Source organism: Zalophus californianus, chromosome 11 (assembly GCF_009762305.2).
Source record: "Zalophus californianus isolate mZalCal1 chromosome 11, mZalCal1.pri.v2, whole genome shotgun sequence".
Lineage (NCBI taxonomy): Eukaryota > Metazoa > Chordata > Mammalia > Carnivora > Otariidae > Zalophus > Zalophus californianus.
This window is the reverse complement of record NC_045605.1, coordinates 67,188,213-67,207,180: the sequence shown is the minus strand read 5'-3', so window position 1 is coordinate 67,207,180 and position 18,968 is coordinate 67,188,213. Positions and strand designations below refer to the sequence as shown.

The 18,968-nt window shown below is 35.4% G+C and overlaps 1 protein-coding gene across 2 annotated transcripts in view; it reads right to left on the bottom strand.

The window, feature by feature from the left end:
• USP47 (ubiquitin specific peptidase 47) overlaps positions 1 to 18,968 on the bottom strand; it is a 108,053-nt gene that overhangs the window by 9,424 nt on the left and 79,661 nt on the right. For both annotated transcript variants that reach the window (XM_027578348.2, XM_027578347.2), the window contains 9 exons: positions 17,647 to 17,778; positions 16,920 to 16,996; positions 16,321 to 16,376; positions 14,115 to 14,227; positions 12,848 to 12,952; positions 10,167 to 10,374; positions 8,151 to 8,266; positions 6,021 to 6,140; positions 3,467 to 4,244 (listed from right to left, as the gene is read on the bottom strand). In XM_027578348.2, coding sequence (XP_027434149.1) covers positions 3,467 to 4,244; positions 6,021 to 6,140; positions 8,151 to 8,266; positions 10,167 to 10,374; positions 12,848 to 12,952; positions 14,115 to 14,227; positions 16,321 to 16,376; positions 16,920 to 16,996; positions 17,647 to 17,778 — 1,705 coding nt within the window. The remainder of the gene's footprint in view (positions 1 to 3,466; positions 4,245 to 6,020; positions 6,141 to 8,150; positions 8,267 to 10,166; positions 10,375 to 12,847; positions 12,953 to 14,114; positions 14,228 to 16,320; positions 16,377 to 16,919; positions 16,997 to 17,646; positions 17,779 to 18,968) is intronic.

Here is an 18,968-nt window from a genome sequence, read left to right as displayed (position 1 = left end):
TTGATGAATTTTTGAGTGGACTTCTTCAAATAAATTAATGTTCATTTACTGTTTTCCTGGTTTTAAGATTCAGATAGATTACAGAAAAGGTGACAAGTATGAATTAGAATAGAAACATGGTAATGAACTTTTTTGTTACATATACCTTTTCAGGCGGCATTTAATTTCTTTAAAATGGCCATTTCTAAACTTTAAGGAGTGTCCCTAAATGTTAATAATGCAGCTTTTGGCAAATAAGCCTCTATTTATACTATCCAGGAGGTACAACATTTCTTGAGAAGGATATAATGAAAAAATTACTTGATTAGAAATCAGACGCCAATAACTAGATTTCAGCTTTGTTACTGTTGCCTAATAAATGACTATTGGTAAGTCATCCAATGTCTCTGAGCCTCAGTTTTCTCATGGGATCATTACACCAGTCTCACTGATTGCTGTTATGACAAATGTAGCAAATTCTAAATCATTACTCAAATAATAAGCTATTACTGCCATTTTGGTTTCTGCGATAACCTGTAGTAATGTATCACAGGAAGACACAAGTGTTCGTTGGTTACTGATGTAGTCCAATATGGTGATTAGGCCCAAGTGGTTCTGCAGTGAAACAGCCTGGCCTAAATGAATTCCTGGCCCCTCCTTATACATTAGATTTGTGACTCTGACTTAACTTCTCTGTACTTCAATTACCTCTATTATAAAATGGAGACGAGTATTTACAATCTCATGTGTTTTGAGGTCAGTATATGTAAAATGCTTAATATAGCCCAGGCCAAAATGGATGCCTTAATTGACTGGCTATAATTATAACTTAGAGATTACCATCACACCATTTTTCCTATTTACCTCTTCAAACGGAAGAGTTCAATCTCTTCACAGTACAACCTCAAAATATCTTTAAGGTTTTTCTTTTTCTTTCCTTTCTCTTATGTATTTCTTGAATGAGGTGGTAACCAAAATTGTACAAAGAAATTTTCAGTGCAAACACACTGCCATTTTTATTACCTTGACCTCCCTGTCTATACCTGAATGCCTGCAGACTGCAACTCGGTCACAGTGGAACAGTATTTTCAGAGAAAGGTCTATAATTACTCCCTGAAACAATTCCTGGATTTTAACAAATAGCTTAAAGACCATCTCTTTAAGTGTATTTCAGTTATTACCTAAGTTAATTGCCTATACTGTACACAGAATGTCATTCTTCAGGTATCAAGTTCTTTGTCTATTATACCTTGCCATTTCATCCCTCTGCAGAATCTGTATTGTATTATCTATGTTGCCCAGGCACCTACGTTCAGATCTCTGAGGAACTGTGATGAACCAGCCTTACTTAGTACAGACTCCTGAAACACCTGACTGCTGGCTATCATCCCCACTCCTCTCCCTCTAAGCCAGTTTCCATGGTTTTTACTTTTTCTTTTCAAACACAGACAAGCTTTCTGTGTGGCTTCTGAAAGCTGAAATAAACTGTAGTATTTAAATGGGTCCTCTTGATCATGTTTACTATTTCAATAAACGCTAGTAAATTAGTCCACTATGAATTTCCAAAAAGGTGGAATGAGACTCCTCAGACTATAATTCTAAGTATTCCCATTAAATTCTTAAGGTTGAGACTCTCATGCAGTCAAATATCCAGCACATCATTATAAAACAAACCACTTAAAAGGAATTTCTAACCTCTTCCTAAGAGGAGCTACTTCTAATTTTTCCAGTGCCCTAGAAGGGTTGAGAATGGTAAGAAAGCAAGTAACTGTAGCTACTAGCTATTTTTCCTTTACTGTGATGTGAGGAAAGTAAGGGACAGTGGTAGCAGTTATGAAATAGAGAAATACATACCAGGCTTACAATCAGAATATATGAGTTTGATCCCAGCAATGGGACCCACTAGCTGTGTGACCTCTGGCAAATTATTTTAGCCATTTTGAACCAGTTTCTTCATCAGTGAAAAGTGTCTAACAACATCAATTTCACACAGTTGTTGAGAACTAAATGAAATAAAGTTACTGAGCCTTATGAAGTAAAAACTCCATAGGAAGTTAAAGCAATAGTATAGAGTTTCTGTCTCCATTGTGGCTCACCAATCCGTATTTTCCCACTTGAGGTTTCTGCAAGATATGTATATGGATGTCACATGGTTTCAGTGTTATTTGGAACTAGTTAAAAACACAAATTTATGTATTTTTACAACTGATTCCATAATTTCTACCACTTTTAAAAGACTAAATTTGAGACTATAAGCATCATAGCACTTCACTTTTATACTGGTTGTTTGTGTCTTCTCCCACCAGATGAAACATAAGTACTTCTAAAATCTACGCAGGGCCAGACATCTTGAATGGACCCAGGAATATTGACTGGGTGGGTGGATCGACGGATGGATAAAGAGCGGGACCCCCTCCCCACTAGTACAAAGGTAACGGAGCGAAGGCACTCAATTCAGACTTAATTCTAGTAATGGTTCCACTACTTACTAGCTATACATGTACTTTTGGGCAAGTCATTCATCCTCTATGAGCTTCAGTTTTCTTATCAAATGAGAATATCAGTATTTGCTTTATTAATCTCAGACAAGCTTCAAGTGAGAACAAGTGTTTTGAAAACTAAAATATAAAAATATAAGGGGTAATATTAATATTTGCATTGTTAAAGACTAATGCAAAGTATTTAGGTTTTTGAGCTATCCCTTATAAACCTGAAGAAAAATTCTGTATATTGAACCTGGTTGTCCTAATTCTCTGGCTGTTTTTAGTGTGATGTTTTATAAAAAGTTGTTTTATTCTAATGTTGGTGTGTTTTTGTTGTTGTTGCTTATCCCAAAGGCCCGAACTGACAGATCTCTTCAATCTTTTTGTGATTATGCAATTAAGAATTTCTAGTTTATACTTTGCCTGGAGCTTACTTCATAGTATCAATTTTTTTTTCAAATATCAACTTAAAAAAAAAAGCCCGTTTCCCTTTTCTGACTTTCCCAGTTAATTATGGACTATTTAACGGGTGTGGGGAGGGAGTTATCTGCATTGTGGGATAAAGAAAAGAGAGGGGATGCACAAATAAACAATTGTCCTGGGCAGTGAATATCAAATTTTCTAGTGTCTGGCCCTTTCTTTTTGGTATATTATTTACTTTTTAAGCTATTCCTTAATTTTTTTACTTAGTACTTTTATCATAATTCTTTCCTTTACAAAATTCTTAATTCTTTTCTCTTTTTCACTTATCTTCCCCAAAGCTGTGACATCACTGCTGTCACAGGTCTGATGTGTTGCAGAGGTCCAAGAACACTTGCTACTACAACTGCACCGAAAATGAAAGCAAAGGCAACAGAGGACATTCTTATAATCCAGGAAGTTACGGGTGGTCTTAGAACAAAGTACCTAACTCTTAGCTGATTCTTTTCTTAACTAAGAATTGAAATAAACTGAGAAAACAATTGGTGCTGTTTCAAGGAGCCTTTTTCTTTCTAAGTACATACATTTATGTCCTTCCCCAGAACCTTCGTCTGCAGCATAGGGTTCTGCTTTGAAATACATGTACTGTATTTCTCCCCTGCTCTTGCCACTCTCATCGTATTCACTATCAGTTCCAGAGTCTTCTTCTGCTGTATCCCATGTCTCTTTTTTCCCTTCATTTGCTTTAGTTCTTCTACTACTCGTGATGCTATGAGAGTCAAGTCCATTAGCCAAAGGAATCTGAGCATTATCTGCATTGCACAAAGTGTCACTGCTATGACTGGAGCTAAGAATGTCACTGTCCACTGAACTTGTACTCCTGTCATTATTCACATCTGAGTCTGACCGTTCTTCAGACTGAAAATTTTCAGGATCAGAAGTCTGAATGTGCTGTTCAAGTTCTCTATTGTCCACTGATGCTGAAGAGTCCCTCTCATTGAGAGGCGATTCTATGTTTTCAAAGTCACTTGTCTCAGTACTTTTGCTGCTGTCCCCATTATCTCCATCTTGCTGCTGCTGTAGTGACAAGCTTTTGAGTTTTTCAGTGCTTTCTTCTAGAATAGCTTCCACAGACTTCAGGCTCCCCACAGGTCCTTTAACTCTTTCACAGTCATCATCCACATTACCAGAATCACCCCCAGCTTTCTGGCCTGCTGTCCTTTTGGAATAAGATCCTGGGGACTGTTCAGGTAACAAAACAAATAATCTGATCGTATTTGCATGACGATCCAGGAGTTTCCACAAATGAGAGTCTGTAAAGGCCATCTGGTAATCCAAAGTCTCAGAACTTTCAACAAACACCTACATAGTAAGCCAAAGAGTTACATTACATCATTAATTTTAGTGACATTCATTCTCGTTCATCATATCACCTCGATATAAGACAGTGCATAGTAAGTTGTAAAATTTGGGATAATAACATTTCTAAAGGGAATGTGTACTCTTTCTGGAGACTAAATAAAATTAATATTATGTTCATATGTCTTTGTAATTAGCCAGAAAACTGCTAAGACAGATGGGACACACACACACATGCACACACGCCACAGGTTATCTTATTGGGTTGCCCATTTCAGAATGTTTTTGTACTCCATTATCTTGCCCATTAGGAAAACGAGTTTAGCACGAATACAGATAGAGGAACATGTATAAAGACATGTTGGGAATGCAATACCAAAATCTAGATTATAGAAAAAAAAAATCCAATGGACAAATGACTTGATTCTAGAGCAAATAAATGGCAAGGGAATAAACACACATGGGGAAGCTTTAGATTAAAATAAACTTGAGAGTTATATCATGGACTTTATTTGGATCCTATTTGAACAAACAAATCTTATCAGAAAAAAATTTTACAAGATAATCACGGAAATTTGAATATTGACTAGATATCAGTTGATATTAAAGCATTTCTGTTAATTTTCTAGATGTAATAATATAATTATGGTTTTTTTTAAAGTTCTCACCTTTTAGAGATATATATTCAGATTATTTATAGATGAAATAATATTTCATCTAGGGATGTTTTTCAAATAATCTGGGGGAAGTAGGTGGTTAAATATAAATCAAACGAGAGTTGATAACTGTTCAATAAATGTTACAATCAGGACTATTAGCTGACCATTTAAAGAAAAAAATAAAGTGTGATCCCTCCCACTTTTCACCCTACAATGGCATTAGGATGCATTAGAGATTTTAATGACACACACAGAAGCACTGTGCAAAAGTATCCAAAGAAAACAAAGGTGATAATGATGTAATGTATGGTGATTAACATAACAATAAAAACTTGAAAAAAGAAAAGAAAAAAAGTTGCATATAGAAAAAAAAAGAGGTGAATAAAAATTACACATTGGGATTAATATGACAACACCAAAAAAGGTTAAATGAGATAAAAGACTCGAGACCGCATTAAGATGAATGAGATTGGAAAAGGCAATAAATAAAACATGGCAAACAAAAATTTTGGATACAATTTATCTAGAGTAAACTGATGGCATTAGGAATAAACACACAGGAAAAATGATAAATGATAGAACACATAATGGTATCAAGAGGTGACACAAACAGATCAATGTGAACTTTCTCTTTTCTATCAGAGATAAATAAGTAGAGAAAGGGAATAATGTTGGGTGAACCCAAAATGACAACCTTCTCTAGAGTAGGCATGTCTCTGACTTTCACCATGAAGTCCTGCTTTATGGGAGAAGCTCAATAATGAATGTAACATAATTCACAGAATTATAATTCAAGAATTCAGAGAACATGACTGTTGTGGATAGAAACAGTCATAAGGCTTCACCAAAGAGGACTAATCTGGGGCTTGAAAAATAAATATAGGGAGAGGGGGAAGAACACTGCAGGTGAACAAGACATAGAGGAGGACCAGCAGGACTGGTCCTGCTGAAAGAAGCCTGATACGACATTACAAAGGATGGTAATTACTGAGAGGATGGGAGAATTCACAAGGGAAATTAAAGACAAATGGTGGAGAGCTCTAGAGGCCAGCCTTAAAATATAAAACTTAATTTACTATAACCAGCATAGAAAATAGTAATGAACAACTAAAAGACGTACCTTGTTACTTCTAAAAAACCCTTCAGCTTTCAGGGTCTTACTGGGCACAGTGAGAAGGCGGAGGTCATTGTAGCAGCGTTCCAGCACTATCCGCATTGTTTCAGCAGGTAAGTGGATGGCCTGTAACGGAAATGATTTGATAAAAAAAGGACTCGCAAGGATAATTCTTCTTGACTTGGAAATGTGGACAATGAGACACTGCTGAGTTCTTAAAAAGAGCAGAAAGAAAATTCAGAGAAAATAATTTTTGTAGAGGTTTACAAAATTTTTAGGATCTGTGGAAAAATTTTAGTCTTATCCATTAATTATGTTCTAAATTAGGTGAACAAAGTATCACTTAACAAATGTATGCTCTGAAACTACTTTTAAGGTAACGATTTTTTACTAAAACTTCTATTCCTCTCATACTTGCAAAGTAAATGAGGTGATCTGGTTCCAATGAAACAGAATAACTGACTCTTTGAGAGTGGGTGTCAAACCAATACCTGTTTAACTTCTGAACTTTTGATGGGTTGTTTTGTATTCTGTGAATAGTTGTTAATACTTTTCTAAATCATTCTTCTGTGTAAAATGATACTAATTATAAGTAAAATTTAAAGTTATTCTAAAATTACACATCCTTAATTTGAGGTGTCATTATAGGAATTTCACAAGAAATGAACAAAGAAATCTGCATTTTAAAAAACATGATTTGTTTTCAATACAACTAATGATAATTAATTCTTAGGCAGTCTAGTTATACTTCAACCACCGCATTTCATAGCAAAATATTTTGTAACTGCCTTTATTCTCTACACACGTATTTTTCCCCAACAAAATTACTAGCTTTTTCAGGGAAAGGAACATCACGTGTTTCTTTTGTATTCTACCTCAGGGCTCATACTCTAGATTAAACTGTAATACAGAGCAAGTACACTAATGTAGTCCTTTTATGAGCAATTTAATTGTAAAATGTAACTCCAAAACGTGATTTGTCTCCTCCAATTATTACTCAGGCAGAAGTGTTAGAAGTTGTTGCTTTGTTAATGTAGGAAGAATTAAAACCCAACTTTTATGTAATAACAATTTTTTTTCCCCCACAAACAAAGCATTTATTTGTTCCATTAACATTCACAACAACCCTGTTAAAGTAGGCATTAAAAGACCCCAGATGAGATAAAAGGCAATACTGCCATAAGATGAATGATTGAAAAGTAGATCAACTTCTTGCTTTGCTATTACTGAACAATTTCCACTACACCAAGGCATCTGAACCTAGGGCTTAAGAACCCTGAACAATTTTACCTATGTTTGTGTGCTCAATGTTCTACAGAGTACAGTATAACAGTTTTATTTGGAGTGGACTAGCTTTTCATCCAAGGAAATTTGAATGTTTTCATCATACTTTTCCAGCTCAAAAATTCTGAATGAGTTTGTTCTTTATCACTAACTCACCGAATGTGGTCAACATTTAATTCATCACCTTCCTTGTCAAATCTGCTCCCCCACCCTACTCTTCTATTTCTATCACTAGATCACTACACCTTTGTGGTTACCCAAGTTTGCAACTCCTCAGGTCATCTGTGCTCCTTCCTGCCTTACTCCAACCAATCACAAGTCTAGCAGATTCTATTTATAGAATCATTCTAACAATCTACACCTCTCATTTCTGGTCCATTGCCTTCACATGTGTTATTTCAACAGCCTCCTCATCTACGTTCCTGTCTCCCCCTCCATCCGTGTGGAACACTAGTCTAGTGTCACCAGACTTAACCGTTCTACAGCACAGCTCTCAACATACCATGGCTGTTCTTAGGAAAACAAACAAATATCCTACTTCCTATTGCCTACATCAAGTAGAGCCCATCCTTTTGTGTTTACTACTTAAAGACCCTCCGTGAAATAAACTAGGCAGGTACTTGACAGAGATCCAGCCAGACACATGTGCCGTTGCTGTGTGCACTCGCCTCACCCTTCCTGACCTCCACACTTTGGTCAATTGGTGTCTTCCACTCAAAGTGTCCTCCTCTTCTGAATATACTTGCCTCCCACCAGGAAATATTCACTCCTATACCTTACTCGTAACTATCACATAATGCTTTATACAGAGCAGACACTCAAAAATACTCACTGACCAATTTTAAAACTTACCTTTGAAATAAGTTGTTTGAACTCTGTGACTGTTTGATTTAAGTAAGCACGAACTGTGACAGGAGCAGCTACAGATTCTGCCTTAAGATCAACAACGTGAACTTTCACCATCACTTCTGTCCCATTTGAAAAACATAAATACATAACTGGAGGTTATTTTTAAGAATATATTTCACAGGAGCACTGCACTTCTCATGTGTTTCCAATAGATGGCAAAGATAACATTTTTCTAACTATTAAGATGGTAAACATACAATGTTATACATGTATATGATACAAGTTATAACTTCTCTCTCACAATTTATCACATTACAAACAGCTACAAAGAAATGGAAATTCTTTGGAGTGGAAGAATGGAAATGGAAATGGAAAAAGTTCTTGTACATCTCTTTAAAACACTGACAAGTCAAACTATGATTTTTTAAAAATACATGCTTTGTTTCCTTAGAAAACATAACACACTGTCAAATTTATCAAGCATGTTAAAAATATCCAAAGTTCCAAAATACAGACCCAAACCACAACACTAAATAAATATAAATAACTAGAGAATGCAAAGCAAATTCTAAAGGGGACATAGCAGCCCTACTTCACTTTATCACTCAAGACCTTGTTCATAACCAAACGCTTCCTCTCTTCAAAATATTCTCTACATCCTACAGAAAATTCTACTGCTTTGGTTTACATGGTTTTTTTTTTTTCCACTTAAATTCTTCATATTACAATTTAACCCTATGTCTTCCTCTTCTGTTTTCAGATTATATCTAACTAAACTTTTAGTCACTAGAAAAGCAAATGATCTTAGAACACTACTGTTAGTTATTCTCTGCCCTGTTTTAATTTCTTTTATGAAGCATACATAAATCCTCAGTTTTTGCCCTAAGTTGCTAATCTAAATCTGACAAAATATTCTGCTAAAATCTTCATTATTAATGAACAAAGAGTACTTTATCTGTAAGTTTTACAATCCACACTCACATTTAGAGTTCTCTTGTTAAAAAGTGGTTTTATTCTTGACTCATGTTACACTTTAATCATAATTTTTGCTATCTAGCCCAAAAATAATCTGCAAGGAAATGCTCCAAAGGAACTCTTTACAAACAGAGCAGAGTCTGACTGATGGAGCCCTTTAAAGAATGCCATACTTAATCTACTTTGAAAAGAGGAGCCTTGATTAAAAATAAATAAATAAAAAGAGAGGTATATAGGATCCACAGAGGAAAAGAATTTGGAAGAGTAGAAGAAGATTTTATAAGTTAAATTTCTAGGAATAAAAGTAGAAAACATAAGTCTGAATTCCGATTAACAATCGATGCAAGGGATTTAGGGTCACAACAACAGTAAGAATTCTCCAAGATTATTTAAACATTTTGACTGTCCCCTATTTGTTACAGTTTACATATAGTGATTACTAGAAGACTTTGGACATTAACTGTCTTTAGGGACCACCCTGGGTACAGGTGGGGCATGGTATTTTGCTTTCCAGATCAGTCTCAAAGAAAGAAAGAAACTCCCAAGATAATGAGAAATGTGATGGATTTATTGAAAACAGAAAAAGCTAAAGTCCCTGGGATCTGTAAAAATGGAGAGGATGAAGAAAAATAAAGTGTTGGCAGTGACAGCTTATGAAACCACCTCTTCAAGGAGACTCTAAAAAATACACTCTACTTCTGAGACTTTATGGGAATATATTTTTTTTGGACCAGGGTCTCCTCTCTAAGTAGAGGGAGTAGGGAACAGGAGGAGAGAAAGGAGGATGATTCAGTACTGAAAGAGAAAAATCCCACTGAAAACTACAAGCTAAAAAAACCTATTTTTTTTTAAATTTTGTGTATAGCTCTTTGAAAGGAATCTAGAATTTAATCACAAGCTTGTTGCTGACTACTTCTTAACCTATCAAAACTATGCTGCATCTTGAGAATAAAAATTTAAAATTAAATTAATTTCTATTAACAAAAAACCTTCTCATGGAAATTTTAAGTTCAGTACAACTCAAAATACCATAAAATTCTTTACCTCCAGGTTTATAAGACTGGAAAACTTGATCAGGCTTTCTCGTCTCCAACAGCAGATCAAACATATATGTTGACTTGACTCCTCCTAGTAGAAGTCCCATTGGTGTATCTTCTTCTCCTTCATACGATCGTTCAAGATAATCATGAAACTCGTCGTATTTAACAAGGCGACAGCAATCCATGGGTATGACTTCTTCTAAATCCATCATCTAAACAAAAATGACGCCCAAGAAAAAAGAAAAAAATATATGTGGTATTTTAGTCTGATGTGTAATTGCACTACCAATATGTCCTAACAATAAAATCCATATATTTATGATTTACATCAGAGCTCAAAGACATCAAAGTTAAAGGCACAACTTCAATGCTACTTTTAAATAACCATTATTTCATTATCCCCAAATCATACAACTTATGCACCAACAAATTTTAAAGACAATTCTGCTTTTAAAAAAAGTTAACACTCTAAACTTTAGATGGACTCAAAGTCAATGTATTATAAGCTGTGCTCTATAATCACTAAGTTGGAACACCAGGGAGAACGACCAATGAGAAGATGTGGCTTCTGTTTATGAATTCAGTCTGGAGAAGAACTGGTGACTCACAAGCGCAGAGGACAGCATGCCTCGCAGTCACCACAGAGACCACAGCTTCTGTGTCCCCCATGCGCCACCCTGCAGCTAGCTCCCTTCCCAGATGAGCCTCCAGAGTACCTATAGCTCAGGGCACAGGAATTTCTGTCATAAATTTCCCTCTAGCTCATGTCACTGGTAGATGGCATACTCTGGATGCAACATCTCTTAAGTGAAAAATGAACTGCCTGAAGACACACAGGATTACTTCAAAGTATTTCATACTTTTTTAAAGTTTGTGATTATGACTTTCAAGAAAAACAGTAAACCTGACCTCTACTCACCCCCCAGCTCTCGCCAAAGACAGAGCTCTCTTTCTGGTACATAAGACTGATTTATTTCTCTCTTCTCCTTGTCTGATTCTTTATATTTATGAACTTTTACTTTCTATTTTTAAGACTTTTTTTTCCTTCCTGCATTAAAAACTGATGGAATATAAACTACCATTACTGCTATCACTAATTGTAAAACTATTTAGGTAAGATGTTTTCTCCATTTTAGTCTCATTTGGTTTCACTATTGTTTGCAAAGATGATGCTTGGAGTCCACCACTGTGTTTAAAGGATTTTTACTTTTAGTGAGGTAAATCCAGAACCGTCCATCCATTTTACTGTTTGGTCATTCATTTACTCATCCACATACCCATCCAAATTTGATTCTCCTGCATACCAGGTAAAAGTACAGGAAATGTGATTATGAGCCACACCAGAACACTCTTTGCCTTTTTAAGTACTTACGGTGTAGTGAGGACCAGTGGCATTAATTAGAATAGTCACACAATCAAATATGGATCACACTTTGAGAAACAATGTCAGCCATTTTTAGTTCTCTCAGTGGGTCTATATAAAAATTATAAATGAAATGACGTAGTATGCAATTTTTTCTCTAATGACTTTAATTTCAGTTCAATGATATTAATATTTACATGGAAAGGGCAAAAAATATTTTTGTCAAGTGTTACAGATGACATTTAGAACAATCTGATTCAAGAATGCTTCCCTATCAATTTGCCTTTCAAAGCCCACTAATAACTTTCCATTATTCTCAGAATTGCAAACTTCTACTCATACAAAGTCTCTTATTTTATGCTACTCTAGTCTCTTTTTTAAGATTTTATTTATTTGACAGAGAGACAGCGAGAGAGGGAACACAAGCAGGGGGAGTGGGAGAGGGTTTAAAAGCAGGCTTCCCTCGGAGCAGGGAGCCTGATGTGGGGCTCGATCCCAGGACCCTGGGATCATGACCTGAGCCGAAGGCAGACACTTAATGACTGAGCCACCCGGGTGCCCCTATACTACTCTATTCTCATTCAAGACAATCTGAACACAATGTCCCTTTTTTCAGTTTTCTGATCATGCCAGCCATGTCTTCATCTCAGTTTTTATATATGTTGTCATCTCTACTAAAATATTCTCCCCCAACTTTCTGCATAGCTGTCTCCTTCTCATGGTTAACATCTCAGGAGAAATAATCTCAACATATTACTGATTTACTTTATAGCATCTAAACAATAACATATTTGCAAATTGTGGAAGGCTCTCAATACATTATCTGCTAAATGAACGAAAAGAACAAATAAATATTTTTGTTTCTAATTCTTTTTTTTTTTTAAAGATTTTATTTATTCATTTTGACAGAGACAGCGAGAGAGGGAACACAAGCAGGGGGAGTGGGAAAGGGTTTAAAAGCAGGCTTCCCTCGGAGCAGGGAGCCCGATGCAGGGCTCGATCCCAGGATCCTGGGATCATGACCTGAGCCGAAGGCAGACGCTTAACGACTGAGCCACCCAGGCGTCCCTTTTGTTTCTAATTCTAATTCTTGTTCTACAAAACTGAACTGGCTTTCAGAAAGAGCAATTTCTCAAACTCAACTGAGTATGTTCCATAGGAGAGGTGTAAACTACACCCTTGAGAGAGACAGATGCTGTAAATGGGCTATCAATATGACTGCAGGTGCTTGTATTACTACTGACTCTAATCATAATTTTGAAAGAGATGTTAATACTGTTACCTGAGATATTGATACTGTCCAACAGTGCAATTAAACGTACCTTATAAGCCATTTCTACTGCTTCCTTTAATGTCTTATCCTTATGAACCTCCAATTTATTTTCCATCATTACTTGTTTCACAGGATGCAAACAGAATAATTTTATCTAGAAAATGTAAAATGTCATCATCACCTCAGGTCATGAATCAAAACATAATTCTTTTGTAGACAGCATTTTTTTCCTAATAGTCAAAATATTGCAATTTTTAAAAGATTTAGTTTAGAGAGAGTCAGAGAGCGAGAGAGTGAGAACATAAGCAGGAGAAAGAGAGAGCGAGCAGGGGAGGGGCAGAGGGACAGAGAGCATCTCCAGCAGACTCCCAGTTCAGAGCCCGACATGGAGCTCGATCCCACGACCCTGAATCAGAACCTGAGCCGAAATCAAGAGTCAGCTCAACAGACTGAGCCACCCAGGCACCACAAAATATTGTAAATTTTTTTTAAAGATTTTATTTATTTATTTGAGAGGGAGCGAGAGAGAAGCAGAGAGAGAGAAGGAGCAGGAGGAGGGGCAGAGGGAGAGGGAGAAGCAGACACCCCACTGAGCAGGGAGCCTGATATGGGGCTCGATCGTGGAACTCTGGGATCATGACCTAAGCCAAAGGCAGACGCTTAACTGATTGAGCCACCCAGGTGCCCCAAATATTGTAATTTTTTAAAAAAACATAACTGAGATCATTCTCTCCCGTGTCTATTTTTCTCAGTAATTGATAGTGACTATGTCTCATAAAAAAGAAATCAAAAATATTAATTTTAACAACTGTACATTTCTTGATAAGCACGTATCACAATTTAAATAATCATTCTCCTTCTGATATACATTCAGGTTGTTTCAAATTTTTTTCTAGTTTGGAAAATACCATGAATGTCCTTGTGATCAAAATTTTAACAGCATGTGTGGTTATCTCATTAGGTATTTCCTTAAGAGAATTATATAAAAATACATAAATTTGCTTAAGGCTCTTGATAAATTCTACTCAATTTCTATGCAATAAGGTCTTACCAGTTTATTATTCTTGTAGCAGAATGTGACAATGTTCTTATCACTGTAACCTTACCAGCACTGAGTATTATCACTATATGTTAGTGTTTTTTAATGCATAAAATAAAAACTCTATCTTCCCTCAGTAATACAGTTGGCTACATTGCTTAATGATCATGATAGCATAACTGTCGACAGAATCAACCCAATGAGTATGTTATGAGAACTGCAGTCAAGCAAACTTCAATAGCACTTTTTAATAAAAAGTACAATTATGAAATCTAACCTTGCATGTGTTGCGCTCAATTTCTCGTTGCCTTTTTTCTTGTTCTTCCAATTCTCTTTCTCTCTGTACCAAGTTTTTAATATGTTCTGGATATTCATCTACTTCTAGAAATTCTATTGTAATAAAAACAGGGTAAGACAGAGTCATTGGAAATTGATCTTCCTTTACTTAATTTTGTTCCATTATGTGCCCATAGTATATACTTCTACAACAGCTCTCGTCAAAACATATCTCAATTACATCACTCTCTCAACTTGGAACATCAACTTCTTCCAGACAAGGGTGAAGAGGCAGTTGATAATGGCACATGGTTAGGCCATATTTTAAAAAGCCATATATTTAATCCATAATATCTCTTGGCTCCAGGAAAACTCTAGTATGTAGATTAGGACTTCTAGAATTAAAAAACCTCTCTGAAACTTGGAAATAAAATCATTTCTGATTTCAAACTGTGTTATCACCATCAAACCATGTGACCCAGGGCAAGTTTACTTGTCCAGGCCTCAATTTCTTCAGCTTATTAGCAGCGCTCCCCTACAGAGTAATTACCCAGGATATAATAAAATGTAATAAATGCTGTTGGTGCTACTACTTATTATTACTCACTAATACACTCATCTTTGTTCTCAAAGCAATCTTTTAGCTACCTTCTATTTACAGAATTTTATATGTAACTCAAAGTATTAAAAGTGACAGTATGAAATTATGACACTATTTAGTAAACCAATGATTAGCAGGCATTAAATAGGGAGAACAACTTATATATACATAAAAATCACATCCCTGTGGAAGGTCAAAATCCACTATTTCTAGAAATGAGCTCTAATTGCAAAAATATTCCGTATCATACACAGAGCGCCCTCTGGTGCTTCATCACAAAACTACAGTTTAGGGACTAAATAAAGGAAAACTGAGTTATTGCCCTAATGGAAACATCTGGAATGCTGGGTGCCACAGAAGATACATGAACTACAAACCTGGCTCTGCCTCCAGGAAGCTATGACCTTGGACAAGTTAATCTTTGGGGTATCGTTTCTTTATCTGTAAAGTCAGAATGACTACTCTGAAATCTCTGTTCTGAAATGACTTCTTGTTACAACTTCCTTTCACTCCCATTAATTCTATAGTAAATTATTGAACAGCCACTATATGACAGACTCTGGACTCTGGATTATCAAAGGTAAAGTTTTAAGCCTTGTACCAACTGAATTCACAATATAATGAGGGTTTCCAAAAATGTAAACAAAAACATATTACACTATCCAAAACAGATTTTACAGTATGGTAGTTGCTAAACAAAGGAAGTATGTTGAAATCAAGGACAATGATTATAACAATTACGAAAAGAATGTGAGCAACATATCAGTTGTGTATATATCTATAGGTACACTCACACACCCCTAGTTATTTGCAATACTGCTTCAGTCAGAGTCAGCATTAAGAAAAAAGGGGAACTGCAATTTTTTAAATTAATAATAAAAAAGAGAAAAAAAGACAAACTCGCATGCTTTGTATACAGGATTATTTCGGGGGTTCTCAATATAATGAGGATATAATAAAGGATACAAAACTAGAATCATAAAACGTTATTTGCTTTTTAAGCAAATAAGCAAAGATAATTCTAGTTCTTAGAAAAATTTCTGGAGTGGTAAGTCAGAAGTTTACTTCATTTAGGGCCCCTAGTCATAGCATTTAGATACTAAAAAAACTCCAAAAACTTATAATAAAAAAAGTAATAATAGCTAAATTTGAATTTTTACTATGTGCTAGACATGACGGTAAATGCTAAAAATATGTTATCTTATTTAACTTTTCATTACAATCCTATAAAATACCGTAATCATCCCCATTTTACAGATGTGGAAAGTAAGATTTAGAAAAGTTAAATCACTTGCTCTAGGCCATCTAGATGGCGAGTTAGGACCGTTACACAGGTCTGGGGGTTATCACTGAATACAATCTCACTGCAAATAAATATCCAATTTTTTTATGTAGAGTAAATTTTGTCTCTTAGTGTATTAAAAAACATTTCTTTTTTCCAAGTGTTTTTACCACTTGGTATTATCTCATAACAGTCTTTATAATTAATTTTTCTAGGAATAAAAAAACTTAAGCATACTATCATTTAAAAGTAGTTATCTGGGTTTGCAAAACTTGCAAAAGATATTAGTACAGATTAAAATCAAATAGCTACATGCTAACATACTTGCATTTCGTCCTGGATCCTTCAGTCTATATATCAGCATATATGCATTTGTGGAGCTAGTAGAAATATAAAAAAGATTAATGTCAACAAAAAGGAAATTGTAAAGGTTCCATTTCCTAGCACCAAATATTTTTTTTAAATCGTAGTTTTTTGTTGTTTCAAACAACTAGAAGACCACACAACTGTTCTTAGCTTCAAACTTAAAGTATTCTAGAAAATAAAAGGAGAATCTACTTTGCTCTTCCCAATGGATTTCTGAGAAGATTCCACATTTCCTCTTGGTAACACAGTTAAGTCTTCAAAAAACCTGTGTCCTAGAACAATTACTAAAGTCAGGAGTCAGCACATTTTTTCTGGGCCATATGTCTGTTGTGGTTACTTACCTGTTGTTAAGGGAAAAGATCAACACACAATACTTAAACAAATGAGTACAGTGGTGTTCTGATAAAGCTTTATTTCCAAAAACTGGAGGCGGGCAGGGTTTGATCCATGGGTTATAGTTTGCTGACCCCTGGGTTAAATCTCTTTAATGGTAAAATATGTTGAGAAGCTATAATTGATTCTAATTTATAAACAATACAAATTAGGAAGTTATTTACCTTGCAAAAGCACTTGAGTAATATCCTCTGCTTCCTGAAGATCCACCATGTGTTTTCTTAATGTCCTCTTGGGTTATCTAAAAAGTTGTTACATTATTTACCTTTTTGTAAAATCTATAATACCATTACCTCTATGTCAACAAGCCAGCCTGTTTTTTTTTTTTTTTTTTTAAGATTTTATTTTATTTATTCATGAGAGACAGAGAGAGAGAGAGAGAGGCAGAGGCAGAGGGAGAAGCAGGCTCCCCGCTGAGCAGGGAGCCCAATGCAGGACTCGATCCCAGGACCCTGGGATTATGACCTGAGCCGAAGGCAGACGCTTAACCGACTGAGCCACCCACGTGTCCCAAGCCAGCCTGTTTTTAACCTCATAGTTAAATGGGCCATACAATTACCAATTCACAAAATTTAATCAGAGTCAGTGGCTGCTACTGGCCAATCACTTCTAGTGCTCAACAGGCAGCCTGCATGATGGCTCAGGGAAAGAAAAAAACAAAAAAATTGGGAATCTATCTCTGGAAACACTCAGCAAGCCTTAAACAAAACAAAACAAGTAACAAGGAAAACAAACTAGGAAGTTTACTGAAAGCAAAAACAAAAGACTTAGCATGTGTCTTAAAATGCTTCACTGGACAAACTAAGTCTCCCATTTTAAATAAACTCTGCTGTTGATTAGAAACATCTCTACTCCTGTCTTTGAGAATAATCTTAAACAACCCCTCCTTACCCTGCTGACATGTTGATCATTGAAGCTGTACCACTGTTCATCACTGAATGACTTTATACAAGCATAGTAATGGCCACCAGCAGCACTCCCTGAATGAACCATAACGGAGAAGAGCTCATAGATCAAGGAATTCTAAGGGGAAAAATAAAAGTAACTCAGAGAAGAGGAAAAATAAAAAAGTCCCTTTTTGTATATTTCCTATTCTCTATTAATACAGAATAAAATGTTAGTTGTCCTAGATAGTTATTGTAGGTACACTTTCCTCCAAGATAATTAAAATGGCAAGTCACTACATAGTTTTATATATCACAGTTTTGTTCAGTACATTCCTTCACATTTTAATTATGTTATAACCTCTGGAACTATGCATATCTGAAATACAATGTTATTTATGTAAGAAAATAACAGTCTGAAATTTTAGAAGCAGGTGCTAAACAGAAGACTGTTCTGATATGCAGAGGCAAGAAGTCCCAAAAAACATAGTTGTTTTTATTCAAGTACAATTATTCTATTTCCTTTACAAAAGAGCTGAGGGATATAATGATTTGGAGCATCTTCTAATGTATTTATGTACTATCTATGATACAGTGATCTCCTGATTTGACATCTCTCAAGTATGCAAAGATGGTTCAACATTAGAAAATCAATCTATGTCATACAGGCTAAAGAAGAAAAATTACATGATCCTATCAACTGATTCAGAAAAAGCATGTCATGAAATCCAATACTCATTCATGATAAAAACTCTCAACAAACTAGGAAGAGGGAGACTTCTTCAACTTGATAAAGAACACCTACAAAAAAACCCTAGAACCAACATCATACTTAATGGTGAGAAATAGAATACTTTCCTCCTGAGACTGGGAGCAAGGCAAGAATGTCCTTTCTTACCACTCTTACTCAACCTTGTGTAAGAAGTCCTACTTAGTGTAGTAAGACAAAAAAAAAAAATAGTTTATGTAGGAAAACAGGCAGGGAACCGTTTGCCAACCCATGCTTGAATCCAGTGTTCTTTAGACTAAGTTATAATGTATCCACTACATTATTCATTACATAGCAATTCATAATCATCTATCTGCCCTGAAACAGGTAATTTTAAAAGGTAAAGGATAATGATGATAGTGATTAGAATAATGGTCTTGGTCTAAAAATTGATTTATGCAAGAGAAACTCCATTCTTAAATACTGTCTAAAAAAACTCTGTATTTAATATGACTCTCTGCAAGACTTGAATTACTGATTAGTCTTCAGGCTAGTGACTCATAATTCACACATGCTGAAGCCATTTGATCTACAACTGTCCCCTCAATAAAGCAGATTAT